The sequence below is a fragment of the Lepidochelys kempii genome, chromosome 25 (assembly GCF_965140285.1).
Source record: "Lepidochelys kempii isolate rLepKem1 chromosome 25, rLepKem1.hap1, whole genome shotgun sequence".
Lineage (NCBI taxonomy): Eukaryota > Metazoa > Chordata > Testudines > Cheloniidae > Lepidochelys > Lepidochelys kempii.
Genome location: NC_136404.1, coordinates 16,321,199 through 16,346,023, shown reverse-complemented (window position 1 = coordinate 16,346,023; position 24,825 = coordinate 16,321,199). Strand labels below are relative to the sequence as shown.

At 53.8% G+C, this 24,825-nt stretch overlaps 1 protein-coding gene across 1 annotated transcript in view; it reads right to left on the bottom strand.

Annotated features, from left to right (window-relative positions):
* KCNN1 (potassium calcium-activated channel subfamily N member 1) overlaps nt 1-24,825 on the bottom strand; it is a 76,060-nt gene that overhangs the window by 19,915 nt on the left and 31,320 nt on the right. Inside the window, exons 3-5 of the mRNA XM_073324115.2 lie at nt 10,784-11,227; nt 8,700-8,795; nt 2,648-3,066 (exon numbers count right to left, since the gene is read on the bottom strand). Of these exons, the coding sequence (XP_073180216.1) occupies nt 2,648-3,066; nt 8,700-8,795; nt 10,784-11,146 (878 nt within the window). The 5' untranslated portion in view covers nt 11,147-11,227. The remainder of the gene's footprint in view (nt 1-2,647; nt 3,067-8,699; nt 8,796-10,783; nt 11,228-24,825) is intronic.

The following is a 24,825-nucleotide window of genomic DNA, read 5'->3' as shown; positions in this document are numbered from 1 at the left end:
GCCTCGCACCGGCCCTCTCATTGTTTTTTAATTTTATCCTGCAAAAAGCATTTTAAATCCAACTGAGCAGCTGGTGAGAGGGGCCAGACTGGCATCCTTCAGGGCCGGGGTCCCTCGGCAAGCTGGCACAGCGTGGGGGACTGGAGGGCAGGTCTCCCCTAAGCTGCACTATGCTGGTAATTGGCCTCACCTCCATGGGGCGAGAAGTGAGTTCAGTCTGTGGGTTGTGTGGTCCCTGGCCTCAGTGCTGACCCAGGGTTCTCTCACTTTTCTCAGAGAAAAATGTCATCCTGGCAGCTGAGCTCTGACAACTCGTCACATCTGCCACAGCAGTGAAATGCAGCTCAACGGAGAGACTGGTGCAGACTGGCACCAAGAACTTCTGGGCTCTATTCCTGGCACTGCCACTGACTCCCTGTGTGGTCTCAGGCGTGTCACCGCCTCATTCTGTGCCTCAGTTTCCCAATCTGTACAATGGGGATGATGCGCGCCACCTGTTTCCCAGGGAGAGCTTTTGAAGAGTCTGGAAAGCATGTTGAGCTCCCCCGGTGGAAGGCACTAGAGAAAGGAACAGGATTGTTGTGTAGTCATGGATTCTCCACGCTGGGTGTCATCTGGATTTTTGCAGTCAGGGCTGGAACCAAACGCAGCAACCAAGAAACAAAGGAAATACCAGCCTCGGAAGGTCCGGAACGGCATTTGCTTCCCTGGAGAAGGCCCTGTGTTTGTGCCTGCCCGTCCCCAGAGTGCAGAAGGTGCAGGAGTCTGTGGTCCTGTTGCATATATTGCAGTGACTCCCGCATTGGAAGGGGGTGTGGGCCATTGGACACAGGGCTACCCCCAGCGCAGAGGTGCGCTCCAGCGACAGAAGGGGTTTTCCATTGCGGCAGGATCTCCATCTCCCCAGGCGGCGCTAGTGAATTCAACAGAAACATCCGTCCACTGACCCAGCCACATCTACACCGGGGCGAGGTCAGCGCCGCTCCAGCACTCAGGGGGATGCCATTTTTCACACCCCTGAGCGATGTTTTAACTGTAGATCAGGCCACAGAGAGGGGCTAGCCCCGCGGAGGGGAGCTGGGCAATACGTCCGCTTCCCCTGTGGCTGGCTCTTATGAGAACTGGCTGCCCAGCCCCGGCGCTTAGAGCCCTGGTGCCTGGAGTTTGGCTCCATCTGAGCCAGAAGGCAGATCTTGGCCCTGAGAAGACGCTGCAGTTCTGATGCTAGGGGTACGGCTCTATAGGGCGTGCAATGAAACATCCCCCCACCCCAAGGCCGGGGACTCTGATGCACTGAAGGGTCAATCTGTTGGCGGTGGAGGTCTGCGATAATGAATGCCGAGGTGAGACCACCTGCAGAGGAGGGGGTCTCCTCCCTCCAGAGCACCTGGCCATGCCAAGGAAAGCTGCCTCCTGCCACTAAAGGGTTAGCAGCCCAGCTCCTGGCCTGAGGTCCGCAGGGATGGGATGGGAGCCTTCGGCAAAGCATGAGGAATCCACGCCTGGAAACACCCTCCTGTGGCGAGCTCTTCCCAAGGGAGAAGGTCAAGGGAAGAAGTGGCGCTGGATTCCTGGGCACACCTGGAATGGACTAGGGGGGGAGGGCAGAATGTCGGAGGCAACTGCCCCCGTCACAGTGAAATGCAGAGGTTCCAAGTGAAATGGCTCCAGCCTGCTTTCAAGGTTCACGGCCCCTTTGCTACGAACTGGATCCCCACCCCCGCCTCCTCCCACCCCACCAGCTGCAGCTAATCTTAAATTCTTGGCAGGCGCAAGGCTCGGAAGTAGGAGGCAGCTCCCCGTGCAGGATTGGGGCTATTGGTTTCTAGGAAGGAAGACTCACAGTTTGTCCCTATGAGCAGCATAGCAATTAGAGAGGGAAAACAAGAGCAGATTAATGAGCAGTCCCGGTGCAGAGGAGAAGGGGCAGACAGGAGAGGAGAGGAGAGCGGAGAGCGCACACGCACCCCCCCACGCACACCGTTCGGGTCCCTTCTGACTGCTCCGCAGGCTCGGGTGCAGCTGAAGGGGCATGTGTCAGTCACACGGCGCTCGCTCCCTTAAATGCCAGAGCTCGGGATGCGCTCCCTGTTTGATGGGATCCGCCCAAGCTAAAGAGGAGGCAAAGGGCCAGATGCCCAGCTGGTATCCATCGGCCCAGCTCCGCTGGAATCAATGGGATCAGAGCCCAGCGGGTGTACATCAACCTGGCCTTGGCCTCTAGGATCCCAGCTCCGTTGATTTCACTGGCTGAGGCTGTGGCCCACGGGTGTACCTGAGATGACCGAGGTGGGTTATTGTGGTTCCTCCTTGAGTGGAACAGCGTGGGGCTGTCAGCCTCCATTGACCAGACCGTGCCCAGCGGCCTACCAGTCAGTGGGGCTTTCGTTCAGGCAGGAGGTTGCTTTCCCATCCAGAGGCTGTGGGTTCACTCCCTGCTGGCGACCCTTGTTACATACGGCTGAAGCCGGCAGCAGCCAACCAAAGGGCCCTTTCCCTCTCCTGGTGGGGGGATCACATATGCAGGGGTCCCTAGCTCTGGTCTATTTAAGGGAGCCCGGCGTGTCTCCAGCTGCACGGGAGGCATGCATCTCAGTGGCCCTTGTGCAGAGCCCGCCCCACCCTCCGCCCGAGGAGGAGCCCTTACCTCTCGCACACGCGGACCGTCCAGGCGGCAATGATCCAGGAGGAGATGCTGAAGACCAGCAGCACGGTGCCGGGGCAGATGGTCATGAGGGTCTTCATGATGAAGCGGGTGTTGAAGTTGATCTTGTTGAGGGCGCCGATGCTGCGGGAGGAGGCGTCGGTGAAGAGCTTGCTATGGAGCAGCATGACGCGCCCAATCAGGTAGAGCCGCAGGAACATGGGGATGGAGAGGATGATGTCCACATCGGCGTCGGCCACCGAGGTGGTGTAGGTGAAGGCCAGCCGGGCTGTCCAGGTGAAGAGATACTGGCCCGGAATGGGGTGGATGGCGCACACAATCAGCTCCAGGCTGATGAAAAAGATCCGCTTGTAGGTCATGGCTATTCTCCAGTCGTCTGCCCCGTTGTCCACCATGAAGAGCTGGGCAGGGAGAGGGGAGGGGGGTTAGAGGTAGGGGGTTGCTTTAGGGTGGGTCGAAAGGCCCAGCAGCGGCTAACAAGGAGCAGGCAGGCGGTGTGGTGTAGCGCCGGTGGGCTCTATGCCCAGCCCTGCTGGCTGACCTTGGCCAAGCCCCTTCCCCGCTCACACTGTAGGCTCCAGCGGCTGGCACAAGGGGCCCGGGGCTCAGGTGGGGTTCCCCAGGCTCCAATACAAGCAGTGGCAAGAGGCTCTAGCCAAGGAGTAAGTTGTTAGCCCCAGCTGAGTTCAGCGTCTGCCCAGGAACAATTCCTGCCCTGCAGAGCTAACGCCCGAAATAGAGCAGGCAGCTGAAGGAAGGTTTGTTATCCCCCGTTTACAGGGGAGCCAGGAAGCAAGGCCTAGGAACTGACGCACTTGGGCAAGCAACAAGTCACTGTAGAGGTGGGAATTGAACTCACCCCGCTCGGTGCCACCCCCTGCCCACGAGAGCAGGCTTCCAGTCCTTTAGTGACACCCGCCTGGACTGGGAATATAACAAGGACCTTCCTGTTTGCCCCTCAAGCCCCTAGGGCCAGATGTGCAGGGCAGAAGGGGAGAGACGGGTAGCCGAACGAACCCTGCTCTAAATGCAATAGATTTATAGAGGGTTCGTATTGCCCATTGAGCAATGCATATTTTTCTTCTGCTTGTCATCGGCGGCAGGTCACATGTGGCTCAAGGCAATAATTGCAGCCAATAATAAAGTTTTAATGGGAAATCTCTGAGCAATTTAGCCCTGCATTATTCTTCTGGGACTCTGCCAGGCTTCTCCAGAGCCCACTCGGCCCTGGAACCGGGTGGGAGGGCTCTCAGGCAGACGCCCTGCCCAAAGATGGATTCCCCATGTGCCACCTGCAACAGCTGGAGCTGTTCAGCTGAGTAATGACTGTACGCATCATCCAGCCCAAAGCCACTGCTCGCACATCTGCTTCTGCCTAAGCTTTGCTGGCAGGCGCTCGTCCCAGGGCCTGCTGTGGAGATTTTCCAACTTCCTCTGCACTCACACAGGTTGCACAGAGCTTGCTGGCTTTGTCTGTCAAGTCGGGGGGGGGGCGGCCCCTACGCATGCCCCTCTCTCTGCTTCTCCATCCATCGCTCTCACTTGCTCCTGACAGTAACCATGCCTCAGCGCGACTACAGATAAACAACCTCCCAAAGGGACTCGGGGCATGCCTACCCTGCAGCTGGAGCAGCCAGACCTGCACTAGCTCTGAACAACCTCAGGCACTAAAAACAGCCACGTGGCCACTACAATGAAACAGGCAGGCCGCCCCAAGTACATTCCTAGCGTCTCGGGCGGGATCGCACTCAGGGCAGCGAGCCCCTCCCACCGCTCAAGCCACCACGGCTACACTGCTCTTTTCGCGCACAAGCTCACTCAGAGCTAGCACCGGTATGTCCGCCTGAGCTGGAGTTGACACCTGCCAGCTCAAACGTGGACGTACCCTCGGGCCTGATTCTCCATTGCTTTGCCCCTGCTGACGTCATCTGGGGCCAGATTTGGGAGCAGGGAACAGGGGAACTGTGAGAAGGTGCCGCACTCGACTGATTTAACCTGTGTCCTTGCTGCAAAGGAGGTGGGTTACCAGAGGGCAGCAGCCGGGCTGTAGCCTGTACCCCCAGCCCAGCCAACTAGTCCAGGGTTAAAGTACCATAGAACTCAGGTGAGAGGTTTGGGTGTAAGTTAGAGGCAGCTCCGGAGTCAGAGCCTGGTTAACTCTGCAGGGAAACAGACACAGGAATTTACAATATCCCCCTAAAAGGGTAGGCACCTCACTCCCTTACATGCCTCTGGAAATCCCCCTAAGCTCCTGTCTGCATCTTTAGCTGCTCATATATCTGTGTAAATCTGGCCCTTACCGCTGTGTAAAATGCTACCAGATCAGAGGGGTTGTGGTTTGATCTCTGGACAAGCGTAAATGACTGTACAGGCCCCAGTGGAACCCCGTTTATCCGATCTAATTGGGATCGGGGCCGGATCGGATTTTCAAAAATTCTGCTAATCAGGAGGGCTCGGCGAAACTAAGTTACGTGCTTCAGCCCCAGGCGGCAGGGCTCTGGCTGTCAGTGCTCCGCACATCTTGCTGGTGTGCAGTCAACGAGCTAAGATATTCAGTGTTGCCAGTTTTCAGGGTTTGAGCATGAGTTTCGCAATATCTGGTGTCCCGGCTTCCGGAATTTGGTGATTTTGTCAGAATCTTGCCGGTTATATTTTTTAAAGAAAGCAAGTCAATTTCTAGCCCTCGTGATTGCAAAGAAAACCTTGAAAATGTGACTAGAGCAAAACCCCAAAGGCTGAAAACCCCAAAGGCAAACGAGCGGCAAGCCCACAGCATTGTTATTTTAAGCCAATCTCAATATTTTGGGGAGCTGGACTCATGAGGTTTGAACATTCGGGGTTGGCCAGCCCGCAGATTTCAAGTGCTACTTAGTCTTCTTGCCAAGGTTTAGGATTTTCCAGCCACATTTTCCTAGGTTGATCGGTATTTCCCTGTGTTGCCATGCGAAAAGTCCCCGCAAAGTGAAATTAAATACACAGCAGGTGAGGAAATAGCAGCTGTACAAATCCACAGAGCTGCGTCCCAGATGGCAGGACTCATCTGAGACCGGCCTCTCTTTTCCTGCTGTGCAGAATGGGAGAGCTCGCTTTCCTTCAATTAAGGCATTAAAATCTAGCTCCCTAAGCTCTTAAAGCATTACTATCGACTTTCTCCTGGCGAAGCTGCGGCTGCAGGGTGAATGCTGTGACTTCTCCTAACAGCTGCTTGGGGACACAGAGCTCAGCCATTGTAGAATGGATGGTGCTTTGCCTTAAGGGGACATGATCAAAGTCACATAGGGTGTAGCTGAGATGGTGGGCATTAACAGTAGGAGAAGAGTTTACGGCCCAAAGGGGCTAGATTGCAAACCAGAGGCAGCGCAGATAGGAGAGAGGTTGCTGTGGTGACCTTCAAATGGACCAGGTGCCAGGGTCAGAAAGTCCCTGGATAAAAAAAAACAACTGATTTTTGCTGTATCTGCTCCTTCCACTCATCTTTCTGTGGCACCAGGTGCCATCTCTGAACACTGGAGACTTTTGTTTTCCTCTCAAAACCCAGCTAGAAAATCCTGTTATCAAGTACAATTCAAGCTCCAATTCTGCAACCTGTTCTGCGTGGATGGAACCCGCTGGGTCTACGCAGAGCTCTGCTGGGGCTGGTTCTCCATGGCTCTGCATCTTGTGTGGTCACCTACCCCAGGGCAGCATGTAAATCGCTGACATGCGAGGGCATGGGGTGGGATTGCAGCTTGTGTAGATGGACCTGAGCTCCTGTTCATCTAGCTGGCACGTGTACCGGAGCAGCCAAAAGGGGTCCCCAGTTTGAAAGGGCCCCCAAACGACCTGGTGCGTGGGATCGTAGTGCCATTCAGGCTTGGCCTGGCAGTCCCCCCATCATGGCAGAGGGAGGGCTGGGCCAGACCTGAGTGGCGCTGTGACCCTGGGTAGGAGCTCCCAATGTCTGGGGCGGAGATCTGGGCTCAGCCCCGCAGGATAGAAGCCTAGCCACTGCTGTGGGGTACGTGCAGTGGGAGCTTGTTCTCGGATTCCCCCTCCCCCGACACTCTGCAGGAATTTTTTTGGAAGGGTGAGGGTTCTAGATTTCAGATTTTGCCCCGGGCGCCCTAAAAATCACAGAAGAAATGCACCAGTGCTAAAGCCTTCAAACATCATGAATCAGATTGCAAAGAATCATGAGATTTTTAAAAAAAATAATGCATTTTGGGTTGTTCTCTTTTTACAAAAGCTGAGCTTCTCAGGTAATCACCTGACTCCAGCACCTGGTACTTTAAGGAAAAACACCACATATTGCAAGGCTCAATAAAAATCACCAGAGCTGGCAACACTGTCAGTATCTGCAACCCACACACCAGGGTTTCCTGCTAGAACGGGAAACTGACGAGAACTTTTCCTTGTCCCAGACTAGTGAAATGCAACAAGTAAATAAAGAACAAAAGGTGACAGGCATATACAGCTTATAATTTAATAGTAACAAGCAAATACAGCTTGTTTTAAAGTTAATAACTTACCGGCTAATTTGTCATACAGGGAAGGACATTTTTTAAGATGTGATGTTGCACCTTTATAATGAATGTTGTCATGCCAACCTCAAGCAGGAAGCCGCCTCCTCGGTGTATGTGCAGGAGGGGGTGGCAGGTGCTAAACATGTTAGTGGAGTCCCTCTTAAGCCTTCAGAACAGATCTTAAGAGGGACGTGGGTCTCCTGTACTGGGGAGGATTTCACCTGTTGATCAGCACTGTCTCAGAGGAACGGTGCCACCTAGTGACTCGCCAGCACGGCTTCCTGCAGCACCTACTTGTTCCTTGGAGGTCTCCCAACTACTAGGATCTACTACGGAGCTGAGCTGGGTCAGGTTAGGTCTGTGGGCACCAGATTCTTTTAAAAGAGCTCAAGGCCGGATTTCCAGCCCGTTGGGTGCTGGGTACTTGGGAAAACTTGCTGACAAATGTCACAATGGGAACCTGCTGACCCCACTTGAAAATCTGACCCTTATGCAGGGGCCTAAATGGGAGCCGAGTTCTTGTGAAAATCTGAGCCCAGCGGAAGGTGCTGAGCCCTTGGAAATGTGGCCCGCAGCTCTTCTGAAAAATTCTGGCCCGTTCTGCTCCTGCTCCTCTTAGATCTGACACAGTTGCAGGGCTCAGAGACAGCCTCAAACCACCCCCTCTCCAAACCCCTTTGAACTTTGCAGGGCAGGAAACGGTTGAAAACTTGGGATCTAGGTCTGAATTTTGCAGCTCTGAGCCATCTCTAGGAAAGCTACAACATGCCCACCCAGCTGGGACAGCTAATCAATCACCCCTGTATTGCAGTGGTTCTCAACCGGGGGTACGCATACTCCTGGGGGTACACAGCGGTCTTCCAGAGGGCACTCAACTCATCTAGATCAGTATTTCTCAATGTGGGGGATGCAACTCCCAGGGGGGTCATGGGATGGGTTTAGGGGGGGTCACAAGTGCAGGCCCAGTGTTAGGGGGTAGCAAGCAGGGCAGTTGCCCGGGGCCTCATGCCACAGGGCACTCTGCGAAGATAGATTACAAGCTTCAGCCTTGCCGCCGGGGCTCCGGCTTCAGAGAAGGTTCAAAAGTGAAAAACAGGCTCAAGTATGACACTGAAATGTAAGTACAATATTTACATTCCAGTTGATTTATAACGATATGGTAAAAATGAGAAAAGTGAAGTGTGCTGTGACACTTGTGTATTTTCACGTCTGATTTGATAAGCAAGTAATTTTTAAGTGAGGTGAAACTTGGGGATATGCAAGACAAATCAGACTCCTGAAAGGGGGACAGTCATCTGGAAAGGTTGAGAACCACAGTTTGGACAAACTCAGGTTCCCACGAGGACCACCGGCTTCTTTAAGGTAAAAGAAAGGGAAAGGGGAGGGTTTGGTTTGAGCACATGCAATGGGATTCCCAGAGGAACGTTCCTGTCTGATTTCACACTCCCATCAGCTGTGCCTGGTGATGGCACAAACTCCACCCCCTCCCCATGAAATAGGGGAAGGGCCATGCGTTGTGGTGCGCGGCTCACCTGGATTTCTCTGGCATGGTACATGATGATGAGGCCCAGAAGTATCATGGTTGAAAGGCTGATAAGGCATTTCAGTGCAAATGAATATGAAGACTCCTAAAAGGGAGACAGAGAGGAGCAGCATCAGGCACGGTTTCCCCCTCGGTCCTGAGGCTAGTCACACCGCGGCCCGTGGCAGGGAGGCTCTGGACTCTGCCCATTCAATAGGCACACGCGGATCTTTATGGAAAGGCGCGTACCAAGCTGTTGGGAGGGACTCACCGTCTTTGCATGGGCCAATGACGGCGGGGCGTCACCGGGCATGCAGCAGGGATCCCGACTCCAGGAGAGAGCCTATCCCTTGGGCAGGCCATCAGCCACTCGCACTGAACTCCAGGCTGGGTTGCTGGCCTCTGGGGGCAAATCTCCGCAGCAGCTGAGAGGTGGAATCCCCAGGGCCGCGGACGCACCCGGGGTAGCCCTGATCAAGCTTGCAGGCTACAAATAGCAGCGTGGCCATGGTCTGGTGCGCGCAGCAGCTCAGGCTGGCTGCCCAGCTACGTACCTAGGACCTTGGAGGGGGTTGTCCTTGGGCGACGAGTTCATGCCGCCATGGCCACGTTGCTATTCTTAGCGCACGAGCTCCACCAGAGCTGGTGAGCGTATGTCTACCCGAGCTGGGGTTCACGTCTCCCAGCTGCTGACTGGACGTACCCCCTGGCACCAGAGGTTGGCTGGGAAGCCTGAGGCAGGGGTTAATACTAACCCTGTGCCCCTCCCTACTGATGGTCAGCAATGATCCGCTAAGCCTCCCAGCTCCAGCATTAGGATCCACATTTATTTCACAGACAGGGAAACTGAGGTACAGAGCTGCTGAGACATGCCCAATGTCACCCAGGAGGTCAGGGGCGGAGCCAGGAATGGAACCCAGCTCTCCAGAATCCAACCCTGAGCATTAGCCCTTGAACAGGCTTCCTTTCTGGAGATCCCAGAGGCAGCCTCCAGTGTGGCTGAGGGGGGCAGACGCCACGTGATCAGTTCAATCCAGAGATGCATTTGCTACATGGACGTTAGCAGCCCGGGGACCTGTTCTGATCCCCAGGGCCTTGCACAGAGGTCTGCTGGCTATCCAGTGACAGATGTGCATGCCAGCTTCTGTAGCGGCAAGATCTGGGGCTCTGTAGTCACAGGGAAACTCTCCCCACGTGCCCAATGTGCAGTCAACAAGGGGCGTGCGGGACAGGTGAGCTGCATGGCAGCGTGCAGGGGACAGGCGGGTGTTTGCATGAACGATTCTATCTGGTCCCACACCCCTGCCGTTCGGGGGATGATTCATCAGCCCTGGAGAGAAGCCAGCTGAGCAAGAATGATAAAGCATCTCGCTGAGCCAGGACTGTTCACACTGTCAGCACAAAGCGCCCATCAGCATCAAACGTCGCAGCAAAGAGCAGGGTCCATTAATCCTCAGTGCAGCTTGTGCATTGCCGGGCCGGTGCAAACACAGAACACAGGAATGGGGAGGGGCGCACACACGATGCACCCAGAGAACAGGTCCACACGCACATAGCTGGGTCCATGCACGTATCCCTACATCGGTGCACGTACACATACACAGACTCTGGGACGCATCCTCCTTTCCCCAGACGAGACGCACCCACCCCACACCCCGGCACGCCCATGTGTGCGCACCCCCACAGCCAGCCGACGTTCAAACCCGCTGGCAGGCCCGCTCTCTCTGTCACCCTCACACACTTTCCTTATCCCTTACGCGTGTTACGGTGGCACTCGGATGCCTGGCGTGCCAGGCGCTGTACGAACACAGCTGTCTTGCACTCACAGGGCCTCCAGCCCCCTGCTGGGCCCACCTTGGGCAGAGGCCCCGCCCGCGTGAGACCTAGGTACCAGATAAAAGTTCCACTTACGCTCCAGGGCTGGGACTTCCCGGACCCTTTCCTTCCCAAGGGCGACATACAGGCCTGGTTCCCACAGGGCGTGAAGGGGACTTATGCGGTACCCAGGGCTCGCGCCAGCCTCTTCTCTGAGCCAGGCACGTCTGTCCCCCGAGTCCCCGGCCTTTCGGCTTCACGACCAGCCACGGTCCCTACCTTGGTGTAGATTCCCCAGGAGAGCTCCGTCTCCGTCACCATGACCACGATGCCGAACATCCCGAAGATCAAGGCGTAGTCGCTCAGGCGTTTGCGCTTCTCGAAGAGGGCCCGCCGGTGGCCCAGCCGGTACCCAATGTTCTGGTTCTTCTTCTGGTTCCGGGAGCGCGCCGCCGACTCCTCATCCGCCTGCAAGCTTGTATCCTTGGCCTGCTCGGTTTTGGAGACCACCACCTCCAGGCCCGAGCTGTGGAGGGTCTGCAGGGGCTGGGTCTCGGCCGCCAGTTCATGGAGGTTGCGCTGGGAGGCGCTTAGGCTGCTCAGGGGTCGGACCACGCCTCCATTGTACTTGCAGCTGTTCATGGCTATCTCGGTGAAGGGGTTGGGCTCGCTGAACACTGTCTTGGATCCAGCATGGTTCAGAACCTGGGAGTCCGCATTTACCTGGAAGGAGACGGAGATGGGGCTAGAGAGACGCAAACCCGGGGGCAGAGAGACAAGTGGGGGAAGGGGAGAGCTCGTCCCCTTCTCAGTCCGAGTCCCCCGGGGCCTGCAGCCTCCATTCTACAAAGCAGGATTTGAGATAATTATTAGTCTGTATCCCTAACTGGCCCCTCAAGTGCTACTTATCTAGCATTACAGACGGGCCACATGGACAGAGAAGGGAGTGCAGGCCCTGGGCTGTTCTCAAACCTCAGACCATGACTGCTAAGAGCAAGCATCGGGAGGTGGCCCATGATGCCCACCTACACAGTGGTGTGTGGCTCTAAACTGCACCCCTGGGCCGCTCTTGAACTCCGTTCCCTGGCAGCTGCGAGAAGGCAGGCCGTGGCGCCCACCCATAAGGCAGGGAGACCCCTGACATTACCAAGATGCAGAGCTGTGGATGGCAACCAAGCGTGAGGATAAAGGCTCCATTAGCAAATGGATGGGGAGGCCCAGAGGCAGGGACCATGCTGGGTGAGAGGGCTGCAAGGGCCTACCCAGAGGTGAGGAGCTTGTCTGCTCGGCCCTGCCCAACCTTGGAACCATTGCAGGGTGAAATTCACCCCCAGGGCAGTAGACCAGGAGGAGAGGACAAGGCAGGCATGGGGAGGGGCGTAATGCAGCTCAGATGCTGTGGTGATGGGCACTCTATAAAAAGTAGGTAGAGAAGAAAGAAAGAAAGAAAGAAAGAAAGAAAGAAAGAAAGAAAGAAAGAAAGAAAGAAAGAAAGAAAGAAAGAAAGAAAGAAAGAAAGAAAGAAAGAAAGAAAGAAAGAAAAAGAAAAATTCAGCAGCCTCTTGGGATACAGGTACACATGCAAGGGGGCATGGTTACCTGATCTACTCACTAGACAACACTCCCTTCCCAGAGCTGGGAATTGAACCCAGGAGTCCTGACTGCCAGTCCCTGCTCTCACCTCTGAACATGCCCAAAAAAAAACAACAAACAAACAACTCAGCTGGTTAAAATACTTTGATCCCAAAGGTTCCCAAAAGGATTTTGTAAACTTCAGCTCTGCACAGGGATCCCTTCGACCACTGTGGAAATGCGGCCACCTCTGTGGCGAAGTGCACTAACCGCATAACAAGTCACAGCAACAGGGTAATGCAGGAAGTGCAGAATTCCGTGTACAGCTGAAACCACCCCTGGGTGGGGGGTTGGACAGAAGCAGGTTATATCACCCTCCCAGTCAGTAACCGGGCCGGGCCGGGGATGCTAATGATCCAACCAGCAGACCAAATTTGGTCATGAACCCTGGCCACGTGCCACCCGAGGCATGCTGCTCTAAGACGACCGTGGGACTTGAATGATCAGTTTCAAATCTCATCTAACAGCCAGCGCCCACTCGTAGAGCCCTAGGCAGATATGAAATCTGTATCCGCATACAATTTGCGATCCACAAACATGGTCCGTGGATATAAAGCAGATATCTGCAGATCCACAAGAGCTGAGGCACTCGCTCAGAACAAAGCGCGCCCCCTAATAACTCGCCGAGGCGTCAGGATCATGAACAGCTGTCAGGGGTGTGATTGAAAATTACTGACCGACACAGCATCCCAAATGTAAGTAGCTCTCGCTGGTCTCCCTGCATAGCAATGAGCACGGGCAGAATCACAGCATGAAGAACAGTGGCTGGACACCTGCCAGGCTACCCTCCCTCACACCCCTTCCTCGGCCCACCACTGCTTTGGCGTCCAGGGACCCAGCATTTCAGAGGCTGCTGCCAAGCGGGAAGAGAACAGCTGCAGCCGCAAGAGCGGGGTGGACAGGTCTGTCTGGGCCTCCCTAATGAGGCTTTGATTTTTCCTGAGCTGTGTGGAGCCATCGCGCTGGCTGGCGAACAGGTCTTTCCCCAGAGCTGATTAATGGCCTGCATCTGGCGCGGGGCACGGGCTGGGGAGTGAATCTTCCGTCTGTTAGCCAAGTGTCTGCACGTCAACAGAGTGCCCCCAGCAGATCTGGAATAACACCTCACCTCCCACTCTGGAGCCAGTGCAGCGAGGCCGATAGGCGAAGCCCCCGTGTGCTCCAGCTTTGAGGCAGGGTCACCAGTGAAGTGAGTTTGTTCGGGCTTAGTATAGTTGGCAGGGGGTTGTTATACAATCACTGTCCAAAGCAACGTGACTTCCAGGTTCTCTGCTCGCAATGGAGCCAGGGCAGGAAGAGAGGAGGAAAGGTAGGGGTGTGTGTGTGGGTGTGTGGGTGTGTGTGTACGTACATACACAAGGCTATATAGTCACAGGAACATAGGAACTGCAACACTGGGTTGGACCGTGGGCCCGTCTAGCTAGTGTAGAGCAGGAAATTATTTTCCCAACCCAGGAGAATTTTTGAGATTTTGAAAATTTCTCCCATCCTGAATCAAAAATCAAAGTCAAAATCGCAAACATTTTCACAAACTGATAATCAAAAAAAAAAAAAAAAAGAAAAGAAAAGAAAAGAAAAGAAATCAGAGCGGACCAATCAAAATGCTTTGTTTTGATCATTTCTACGCATTTAATTTTGATTTTGACTTAAAAAAAAAGAATTCTTGTAAGTATAAATTAAGTAAAATTTTGAAACAAAAAGCGATTATGAACCAAAACCCAAAACAATTCACTTAGAAAATGGCCAAACATCCAATTTCAACTATTTTGAAACTTTTTTCCAATTTTTTCCCCAATCAGATTCGTCCAAACTACCCTTTTCTCGTGAACAGTTTTGATTTTGAGAAATCAGCTTTTTCAGATGTAAAAACGTTCCCGGTCAGGTCTATATCCAGCCTGTCCCCTACATTAACCAGCAGCAACTGGGTCAGAGAGAAAAATCCTGCAGGAGGCACTGTTGGGATAACCTGCTCCCTGGGAAATTTCCCTCCTGACCCCTATTAGAGATTGGGGCTCATGCCCTGAAGCATGAAGGTTTCTAGCCCTTCCAAAGCCCTTTCATAATTTTACTAGCTAGTCTCACTACACATTTCTTTGCTTTGCTTTTCTGAGTGTTGCTAAGTTGTTGGCCTCAATGCTGCCATGTCCAGGGGTTCACTGTGCCCTGGATGGAAAAACACTTTTTTTTGCCAGACGTCAATTTGCCACCTTCCAGCTTTGTGGAATGGCCCCTCTCATTCTTGCAGTCACATGAAAAGCCTTTTGATCAGGCTCGAAGCACGGTCACTAGCCCAAAGCACTGAAGATGAGCTCGAAAATCAAAGCCCTCTTTCTAAAAAGCTGACGGATCCTAAATGCAGCAGGGTTGGGGTGCTCTCCAGGGCAGACAAAGAGAGGGGACAGACGTGGTGCAGAGCACCATAATCCATCCCCTGCTTGACCCACGTACAACAGGGAAAGGTCCCACGAGGGATGGCTTCTCATCTCATTTCCAAGCACGTGGGCAAGTGGGAAGCCCCATCCTCTAAAGCAGTCACTGAGGCCTCCAACGGGGCTCTGCTTTGCTCCTGGATACACCTGAGACAGGCCATGAGAAATCGCCCCACCAAACGGAGCCCTGCTCTCTCTGCACCGGGTTCAAAGCCCACCAAAGTCAATGGGAGTCCTATTGCTGTCCACTGGCTATGGAGGATGTCCAGATCAGGCTGACCCTCGGGGACACCTCAGAGAGCCCATCGAGAGACCCGAACGAGCCTGCAGACCCTTGGGGTGATGGGGGACAATGCTACTAGCTTGTGCAGCAGGGTGGCAGCCAGCTGGTGGTGGGCTACAGCAAATCCAGCCCAGTCTCCAAAACCAATCCCATCTCGTGGCCATGGGGAGAAATCAGAGGGTCTCGTTTCAGCTCCTCGGGGATGAGTTTTGAAGGCCAATGTCCTAACAGAGGTGCTTGTTTGCAACCTCAACAGGGAGGCTAAGGACAGGGGGTGAGAGGGGTGAGGCTGCATCATCAAAGCCACGGCCCCGTGTGACAACAGACAAAAGTGGGGGGACTCCGAGTTCTGAGACCCTCCTAGGCGCAAAGACCATGGGTGGCTGTGTCCTCCTTCGAACTGGGGTTGAGAAGGAGGACACAGGTAAGACAGCCCCTCTCCCCGTGCAGAGAGAGAGCTACATATCACACATACACGCACACACAGCCACTCACTCACAGTGAACGCTCCGCGGGTGCCGGAGCTGCTTCCTTTAGAGAATCTCTTGGGAAGAACAATGAGAACGAGCGAAAGAAAACCAACAGGATCAAAAACAATCCTTCTGATTTGCCCTGGATTTCCAGAGATTTCAGCCGAAAACTGGGGGCGGGGCAGGGATTATGATCCACTGCATAGAATTCCTGATCGGCGCAGAGAAACAGACCCCCATGAAAAAGAAAAGGCAAGGCCAGCCCCACCCTTGGCAGCTGGGAGCTCAGATACCGCGGTCATGGACATAGGTGGAAGATGGCCTTGTGGCAAAGGGGCTAGGTTGGGGCTTTAATGGGGGCTCAATATCCAGCTCTGCCATTGGCTCTCCAGTCACTTCATCTCTCGGGCCCATGGCTCCCTGCTGATCAAGTTATAATTTCCCATCCCAAGGGGAAGGGGGAGGTTTAGGGGCAATCCAGGGGAGGGTCCCAGGTACCGACCCCCAGAGGCACTAAGTGCTCCATGCACAGGACTCCTTCCCGTACCTCATCTATCTGAAGAGACGTGTGCCGCACAGCTCCTGAGAGACCTCATCAACTCAGTTCTAATACAGTGAGCTACAGGAGGGCATTTGCGGTGTGGAAGTGTGTACAAAATATACCGTACTGCGGGTCAGACTGTCTCTAAGTGTCTGGGCAGCTGGCCAGTTCCAAGTGTAGCACTTAACTGCAGTGCATACTGGAAAATAGAGACCAGATGAACAGTGTCGTCCAACTTTATTTTATATATGGTCTCTATTTTCTAATGTGTACTGCAGCCTCGTGTTAAACTCAGGTATTGATAGAAAAAAACATATCCCTCTACTGCTAAGGTTATATGATAAGTACAGACACCTAATCTACACTGATTGGCTAGACAGACAGGCCTGGTAGGGGCTAATATAGGTTCTGCACCAACATGCAAATGCCATCTCAGAAGGCAGCTCTCGGCAGAGCATGCAGACAGCTCCGCTGGCCCACTGCAGAGCTGAGAGTTACAAAGATCCGCAGAAACGACCTGCAAGCAAGTCCTCCACCAAACTCCTTGCTACATGGAACAGCTGCAGGCTAGCTAAAAAAAAAAAAAAAAGGGGGGGGGGGGGGAGAGGAGCGGCGGCCTATGTGCGATTTCCCAGGCCCACAGGCAACAAGGCCCTTTAAAACATCCAGCAGGTGCAAACTCACCCGCCGACACCCAGCCACACTCATAAAATCCACCTCAGTAGCTGGGAGCAGGGAAGGTTTAGAGGGCAGGCTGGCACCGCCGGGCTGTTGACTCTGGAGCGGGTGAGTAGTGGCACAGAGAGAGATGGATCTGGTCACCCGTGGATCTGTGGGTGGGTGCTGACTGGGGCATCAGAGGCAGGCCCAGCTCCTGGAGGGTGACTGATACAGCGAGAGAACAAGCAATCCGAGTCTGAGTAAGTAATAATATTTAGCCCTCATACAGCCCTTCGCTTCTTTCAGCTCTGCACAAACCACGGCGCAGAGGAACTCGTCTCCAGAGAATAACCCCACGGTAGGAGCAGCCCTGACCTAGTGCTGTCACCCCAAAGCAGACACACAGGGATCCCGCCACCGACCACTGAAATGCAGCCACCTCTAGGGCGCAGCGCACCGTCTGCTTAACAAGAGCCGCAGGAACCCTTCGTGACAGCGGGTTGGCTGCACGGTTCATCTGAAAGGCACCATCCGAAGCTGCACAGCAACAAGTCAGGAGTGATCCTTCAGCACCAGGAGCTCCTGCACCACGTGTATTTTCCGTGCTGGTCTCCCATCCAGCTACTGACCAGGCCTGGCTCGGCGTAGCAGAGAAGACCCAGCAGCGTGACAGGAGGGCTATTCCCAGAGAGCTTCCGCACTTCACACCTGGCTGGCATGGAACTACTCCAGCCAAGAGCTCCCTGGTAATTGGCTCTGCCCAGTTTCTTGCCTCCAAGTGGCAGATGGAACAAAATCTTCTCTCTGTCCAGTGCTTGGAGACTCGTTTCTCCAGGGCCTTTGAGAGTGACACGGCTTGTCTGAACAGAAATTAATGAACAAGGATCACAGGAACAAAGTCAAGGGAGCCAGCAGGAGTGGAAATGTTCTGATCTAGCCCGGGGTTGGGGGGCTGAGGAGGCCGGACCTAAGACGTGTCTCCAAAGGACCTGGGATGAGACAAACACAGGGTGCCAGTTACAGGGGAAGTTGATTAAAGCACAGGCTACCTTTGTGGAGGAGGAAGGGAGGCTGGTGAAAACACAGGAGATGGGCTCAGAGACAGCAAGGCAGGCCCAGAAGGGTGGGGAAGATCAGACTTTCCCTGGGCCAGAAACTCCTACCCCAGGAGAATGGAGTAATACCCCAGCGTCGTTCCCACCAGTGCTGTGTGCCTAACGGATTTCTCACTTCGCTGGCAATGCCGGAAAAGATCATTTGGGGTCATACTGCGAATGGAAAGTTTCACAGGTTTTGGCAGATTGAAAGTAAAAGAATAATTCTTTTGGGTTGAACGAAATGCTTTGCTTTGATTCTGAGCATTTTAAACCGGGTTCCATTTTTTAACAGCAGCAAAGGAAACTTCGAGATGAAAAGTCCTTTGGAGTCACCGAATTGCAGCGTTTTGAGGTCTGCGGATTCCTTTTGAAGGTTTCTTTCCCACTGAAACCGTTTGGCGAATTCACAGACCGTTCCGGTGCCGCCGAGCCTGCGTTTGGCACGGGGGGGAAGAAAAGTTGCGGACGAAAAAGGTTGCCCAGCTCGAGTCTGCAGTGCCACGGTGCACACACCACCTGACACAAGGCAGGCAACACGCCCTCAAACTCAGACACACACACACGTCCTCTCACACTGACACAACTGGGCATCACAGGCGTCCCGCACACGGCCCCTGCTGTAGAAGAGGCCCACAGTCACACCCACAGAGATCGGGTGCTCACAACCACACTCACACGGCAGGTGTAGGTTCTCCCCTTCTCTCATTCCCACTTGCAACTTAACCAGCACTTAGCCCTAGTGGGCAGGCAGCAAGGAGCCAAGGTACCAGTCAGCTCTGCCAGGGCCTCCCTGCACACTGCTGTCTCTCTGCGCCCATCCAGACCTGCGGGGTGCTGCCCCAGGAGTCCTGCTCCCCCCAGAGCCCTCTGAGGCACTGAGCTCCTTCCAGCCAAGGGGGAGCGACATGGCTGGCGGGGATAATTACAGCCCTGGCATTCACGCCCCCAGCACGCTGCTCTCCCCCCACCCGCCGCCAGAATGCTGCCAGTGGAACCCCACCCTCCACGCAGCACTGTCGGGGTAATTACAGGGCTGGGTAGCGGAGTCGCTTTAAAAGGCGGGGAGGAGGAAATCAAGCAAAAATTACCCTGTCATGCTGCCTTGGAATCTGACACTGGGAGAGAGCGCGGGGGAATCGATGCTCCTGCATACACAGCCCCTGGACATGCTGAATTACAGAGCACAGGAAATTCGGGACATTCTGGGGCGCGCTTGCCAGTGACAAAGGGCAGGCTGCCTGCGATCTGGGAGCAGACCACCGAAATAAATACGGGAGCAGTTTAAAAAACAACCACCCCCCTCCCCATATTTTGCCCCCCATCCTACCCAAATTTGGGACCTAGACACATGCCTAGTTTACCTCTGTGTTAATCCAGCACTGTGCACACACGGTCCCAGAGACCTAGTGGTGGTCACACACCCCAGCCTGGTGCTGATCTCACACACACTGGTCACACTCGTGCACACATGAGCCTGGGGCCAATCTCACACGCATTTGTGCGTACACCCCCCTACAGCCCCCCCCCCCCCACTGAACCTCAGAATGCCCAGGTATCCTCTCTGTCTTCTCTGCTTACGGCCTCTTTAGCCTCCGGGAGACGCAAAGACCCCTCACTTCAGCTGTTGAAGGAAGAAACCCATTTGACGTTCAATCCAGTTTGCGTCACCTCCCTCGCGGCTCATCAGAGGCACCCGCTGCCCCTGTGGATGGCCAGTGTAAAAGCAAATACCCCAAAATCTATGAGACAGAGCAGAGAGCGAACTGTGGCCAGGGAGAGGCCCAGCAATGCTCTCATCAACATTCACAGGCCAGGAGGAGAGCGTGGAAGGCGAGCGAGAAAGCCTCTGCCCTCCGCATGGAAAGGAGAGAGAGACAGGCGGCAAGGAGAGAGATGGTGTTTTGTTGGTGCCATGGGGACAGGGGTTCAGATACAGCCGGCTCGGTCGGCGGCTCCGTGCCCACGAGGATCCAGTGCCAGGAAACGTCTCTTGTTTTCTGCCTCCCAGGGCCCAGTTTGCCGTCCCCAGCTCATGAATCAGCAGAACACACTTGCTCAGGAGAGGTGTCTTTTGCAGCGACCTCATCTCCAGCTGTGATCTCCGGCAGCCCTCCCAAGCTCAGCAGGGTCAGGCCTGGGTGCGAGACAGCGGCAGGGGACGCAGGCTGCATGCAGGTGACTCAGCATTGACCCCCACGGTCCTGCGTGGGGACTCGGTAGATCTCACTTCTCAGCCGGTGCCGACCCCGATGCCCCAGTGCAGTGGTAGGGGGCGCGGTGGATGACAGCAGGGCACTCTCGCTTGGGAATCAGCATTGAGCTCTGTAGGACCAGACGGCCTTACTGGTCCAAATTCAGATCCCCACGCTTGTGCTCCGAGGGAGTTAGCTGGCCCTTAGCCTAATACACCTGCTCCATCACATGTTCCTCGCTTGCCTCAACCCTCAGGGTCTCCCCGTCCCCAATCCCCTTCCCAGAGCCCTAGTTCAGAGCAGCCTCCACCCTTTCTTTACAGCAATCACTTGGGACCACCCTGCCTGGCCGATGCTCGTAGCCCCCCACCAGCTCTCGCTCCGTTTGCTGGGGTTACCCCCAGTGGATGAAGAGATGGCAGCTGCACGAGCCCCCTGGGGCTGGGAAGAGGTGCCAGATGGACATCCCTGCTTCTGTTCAGCCACAGGAGTGCGTGGCATGGATCGCAAGCTCCCCCTGCAAATCGGCCCCTGGCGTGATCCTCTCTCATCCCAAAGATAGAGGGACCACTGCCCGCACCCAGGCCTAGCCTGCAGGGCGCAGAAGTGAGCCCAGCCTGACCTCTTTAACCCTGTCAGCAGCTTTCCAGAGCATCAGTGTGCTGAGTCCCATCAAACTCGCTGCACCCAGGGGCTGCCCAAACAGGTGTTAGCTGGAAATGGCTTTTGCCCCCTACCAGTCCGGCCTGGATTTGAACCAGCGACGTTGCAGCGAAAGGCTCCGTAGTGCATTGCCGACCCCTGAGTCATCCAGACCCCAAGCTGGTGCAAAGCCGCAAAGCTCCGTGGACTTCAGTGGCGAAACTGAGTCCTCGTCCCCAGCTCCGTGCCAACCACTCACCCTGCACACCGGCCCCCAGGAAGGCCTCCTGCCAAGTGCCCCCTCCCTCTTCTTAAAGGGGCAGTTCACATTTCGCTCACTACGTAGGTTTGTTAATACTGCTGTTATTTATTTGTCACGGAACCAGAATCCAATTGCGCTCAGCGCTGTACAAACAAAACTGAAAGACAGCCCCGCCCAAAGCGCAGAGCCAGAGTCACTATAGAAATGAACCAATATATGCCCAGCAACGAAATACACGAATAGAATTATTCCTAATTAGGAACCCTATTTCTGAAAGGATCAGGAGCTGGGTTCTGTTACAAAGCCCAGATTTGATATAGTGTCCCTCCAGCTGTGGGTGTGGTGGGAATTATTTGAGGGGTTGGTTTTTCGTAACTGTTTGGCTGCGCTCCTCGTTATTCCCTCATGACACACGCCAAGAGCAGGCATCAGAAACAGATAGCTCTCTTCCAGGGTCATCGCCGCAAGTGTGCACGTGATTTAGTGGACAAACATCTGGACGGAAATAATATTGTCCGCAACCTCTGGGGACCAAAGGCAGCAACAGAGCTAGGGGAGTAAGCTTGGGATGGAACTCTGGCTAAATATAAAAGTCAAACTTTCCAACATGCCAGGTTTAAAAACAGGGCTTGGAATTTGGAAAAAAAAAAAGACACAGGACGTGAAATGTTACAACCCACCGGCAAAGCTGGGACCACGAACTCAGACAGCATTCCTGAAAAGGTTCTCTCAAACCCATGGATATCAAAACCGAAAATATCTTTTTTTCCCTGTAAGGATACTGGTTAGAGCACAAGTGAAAGAGGGCTTCTGTCCCCGGAGGGAGGGTGGTCTAGTGGTTAGAAAAGGGGGGTGGGAATCAGGACTCTGTTCAGGACTATTTCCAGCTCTGCCACTGACTTCTCTTGTGACTTTGGGCAAGTCACCTCCCCCACCCCCCTTTGCCTCAGTTTTCCCATATGTAAAATGGGCCCCTCTCCTGGCAGAGTGCCAGTTCCATAATCACTGGATCCATTTCCAGGCCAACTGCTCCATCTCCCCGTGACTCAGAGGAGCAGGATCGGGCCCTGACAGAGCATGAATTTCACTCGCAGAGGCCTGTAACCTGCCCCATCCCCTGCCAACACCATTTCTCCTGCCACAGCTAAGTGCTCTCTGTGTGAGGACAAGGCTGGGGAGGTGGCATGAGCATCCGCAGGGATTTCTCTGCAGCAGAGACTAGAGAAAGGTTCAGAGACAGTGCCCAGGCTAAACTGGGGGAGAGGAGAAAATCTGATAAACTATGTGGAGCAGAGAGGGTGTGACGGGCCATTTAACTGCTTCAGTTGTGAGGACAGGAAGCAGTATGCCCTGTCGGGGCAGTCAGGTAAGAGGTTGGGTTCACATTAGTATGAGCATCCGGGTGGTACCTCCCTGAAACCCAGCTCCCACCAATAATCTGCAAACTCTCCCATGAGACCTGAAAATGAGAAACTGCAAATTTGGGGTCATGTGTCCATGTCCTGGGTGGCTGGGGCTGCTCTCTGACCCCAGGATTCCCCATCCCAGGATGCAGCGTAGGCCCTAACTCCTCTGCTCAGAGTCCAAGCTGGCAGGAATTAGCTGCATTCATATTTTCCCAAAAGGAAAAATTTGGTTTTGTCAAAACTGAAATTGTCTGCAGGGAACATGTCATCTCAGGTGTGTGAGGGTCCAGTCCAGACCTAGCATCACAAACCCTATTTCAACCTCTTGAATCGTTCAGTTTCAACAGAAAATGTCAGCAAGAAAATAATAAATAAATAATAATAAATAACTCCTCCATCCTGCTGATCCCTTCTGTCCTCCATAAAAGGAGAAAGGAAGATCTAGCTTACAGGAACTCAAGATTATTCTCCCTTTGTGCCAGGTGCAATTTAAGGGTATTTTTATCACCTACTGCTGGGCAAATAACGGATTTGGGGGAGGGGGAGAAATCATTTTGGGTCAACCCCAAACCAAACTTTTGGGGAATTTTTGTCAAATTCAAAAAGTTGAAAAAATGTCATTCGATTTCCAGCTTCTTTTCCCTTTTACTTTTATTTTGAAAATGTTTTTAAAGATACTTTTGAATCAAAAAATCCAATTGTTTGGTTAAGAAAATGTTCAAACAAAACATTTTGACTTTTTTTTAAACCAAAACAGTTCCCCAAACTCGATGCAAATTTGTGAAACGTTTCAGTTGATCCATACCTTCATCTTTCACCAAAAAACAAAAAAAAAAGAAGTTTGGGTCAAAAATTCTCAGCCAGCTCTATTTCCCCCCCTTTACAGATGACACAGCAGAGACCCAGAGACATGCAGGCCTTGTCTACACTAGAAACAGCACTGCACGCCGTCTAGCTAAAGTGGTACGAAGACCCTAGTGTGAATGCACAAACAGCAGCATAGTTATTCGCATACAGAACGGGGAATAAGCTGTATCAGTGTAAGGTACCTTTTCACTAATCTAACTACATCTCACCTGTATAATTATTTCAGGTGAAAAACAATCAACCCTTCCTAACCAATATAGTTATACCAATAAAACTTGTAAAGTGTAACCAAGGCCTTATTCTCAACGGCTGCAGCTGGGGGATAAAACCTTCGCCAGAAGCGACCTTCTCAAGGTCACTTGTTGTTGTTTACAGGGTTGGTGTAGCCGTGTCAGTCCCAGGGTAAGAGAGAGACAAGGTCAGGGAGGGAATATCTTGTATTGGACCAGCTTCTGCTGGTGAGTGAGGTTGGAATCATTTGATTTTCTCCCCTCTTCTTGTGAGGTGAAGAATCGCTCCAGGGTAAGTTTGAACAGGGGAGAAAATTAAACCATATCACCCTCCTCCACCAACAGAAGTTGGGCCAGTCCAAGATATTCCCTCACCCACCTTTTCTCTCAATGTCACCCAGCGAATCCTGGTTGGGAGTTGAACCTAGGTGCCCTGCCCCCTCTGCTCTAACACATTAGCCTCCCCTCCCCGGGCCAGGAATAGAACCCAGGAGTCCTAACTCCCAAGCCCCTGTTCTAACCACTAAACACCACTCCCCTCTCGGTGGCTGGAACAGAATGCAGGTGCCCCAGTACCTGCACCTGTGCTAAAGGAATACAGGGGGCCGACGGGATCGCTGGCAGAGGACAGTCTCAAATGCAACATTTTCCTCCGCTGACAATTCTTTTTGCCTTTTGGTTTGCTTTCTCTAAGCGCGGTGGGCCTGCAACTTGTCTTCTGGATGGGCGTGCTCCATGCCTGTGCCATCAGCCACGACCCGATGGCAGCCACTGGACTATTTGTTCCTTATTGTTTTCTAAATGAGGGGGAGATTAATTGGCTGTCTGCTTCTATTGGGCACCTTTCACACACTGCCTCTTAGGAAACAATTCCCGAGCGACGGCTGTTTGCCCCAGCTCCGGCCCCTCTCCAAGGCTGCGGGCTCCCAGCCACCCCGATGCCATGCCACCGCGCAGGACGATCACCGGCCACTGCGTTCGGTAACGGCCTTTCCAAATGGTTCTGGTGGGCTGCCTACTTCGGGCCACAGGTTCTAGAATTTGGGGTACTGCCGCAGCAGGGGCAAGTGGGGAGCATTGAGATTCTGCTCTTTATTCCCGGCACGGCCAAGCTCAGCAGGGCATGATGTTACCTGTCCTGCACGAGGGGCCTATCAAGCTGGTGGCTGTCGGGGCCACAGCTGGTGGATGGGGACAGGGCTGGTAGGAGGGCGGCTCTCTGATCTTTCAGGGATGTGTCTGTAGGGTGGGGATTGATGGCAAACGGAGGGGGAAAACCCACTGCGGGGTTCTGGCGGTGTCCCCTGCAGCGTAAGGTGGTGAACCACAGCCCTCAGGATGTGCAAGGGTATGAGCCATTCTCTTGCCTTCTCAGCATAAATCACCAGGCAAACTGCAAAGCATGGGGAACCTTCATATACAACTGCTGTTATGCAGCATCGTGCATTTAAGCTATCGCTTGTAACAACACCCCGGCTTGTGTGGATTGCACCTTGGATCTCAAATCACCAGCCCCGACTGCCTGCACTAAAGGGCCAGGTGCAGTCACTTTAAGCCTGTAACTGACTCATAAACTGCTCTATTTGGTCCAGTCACTAGAGGGAGACAAA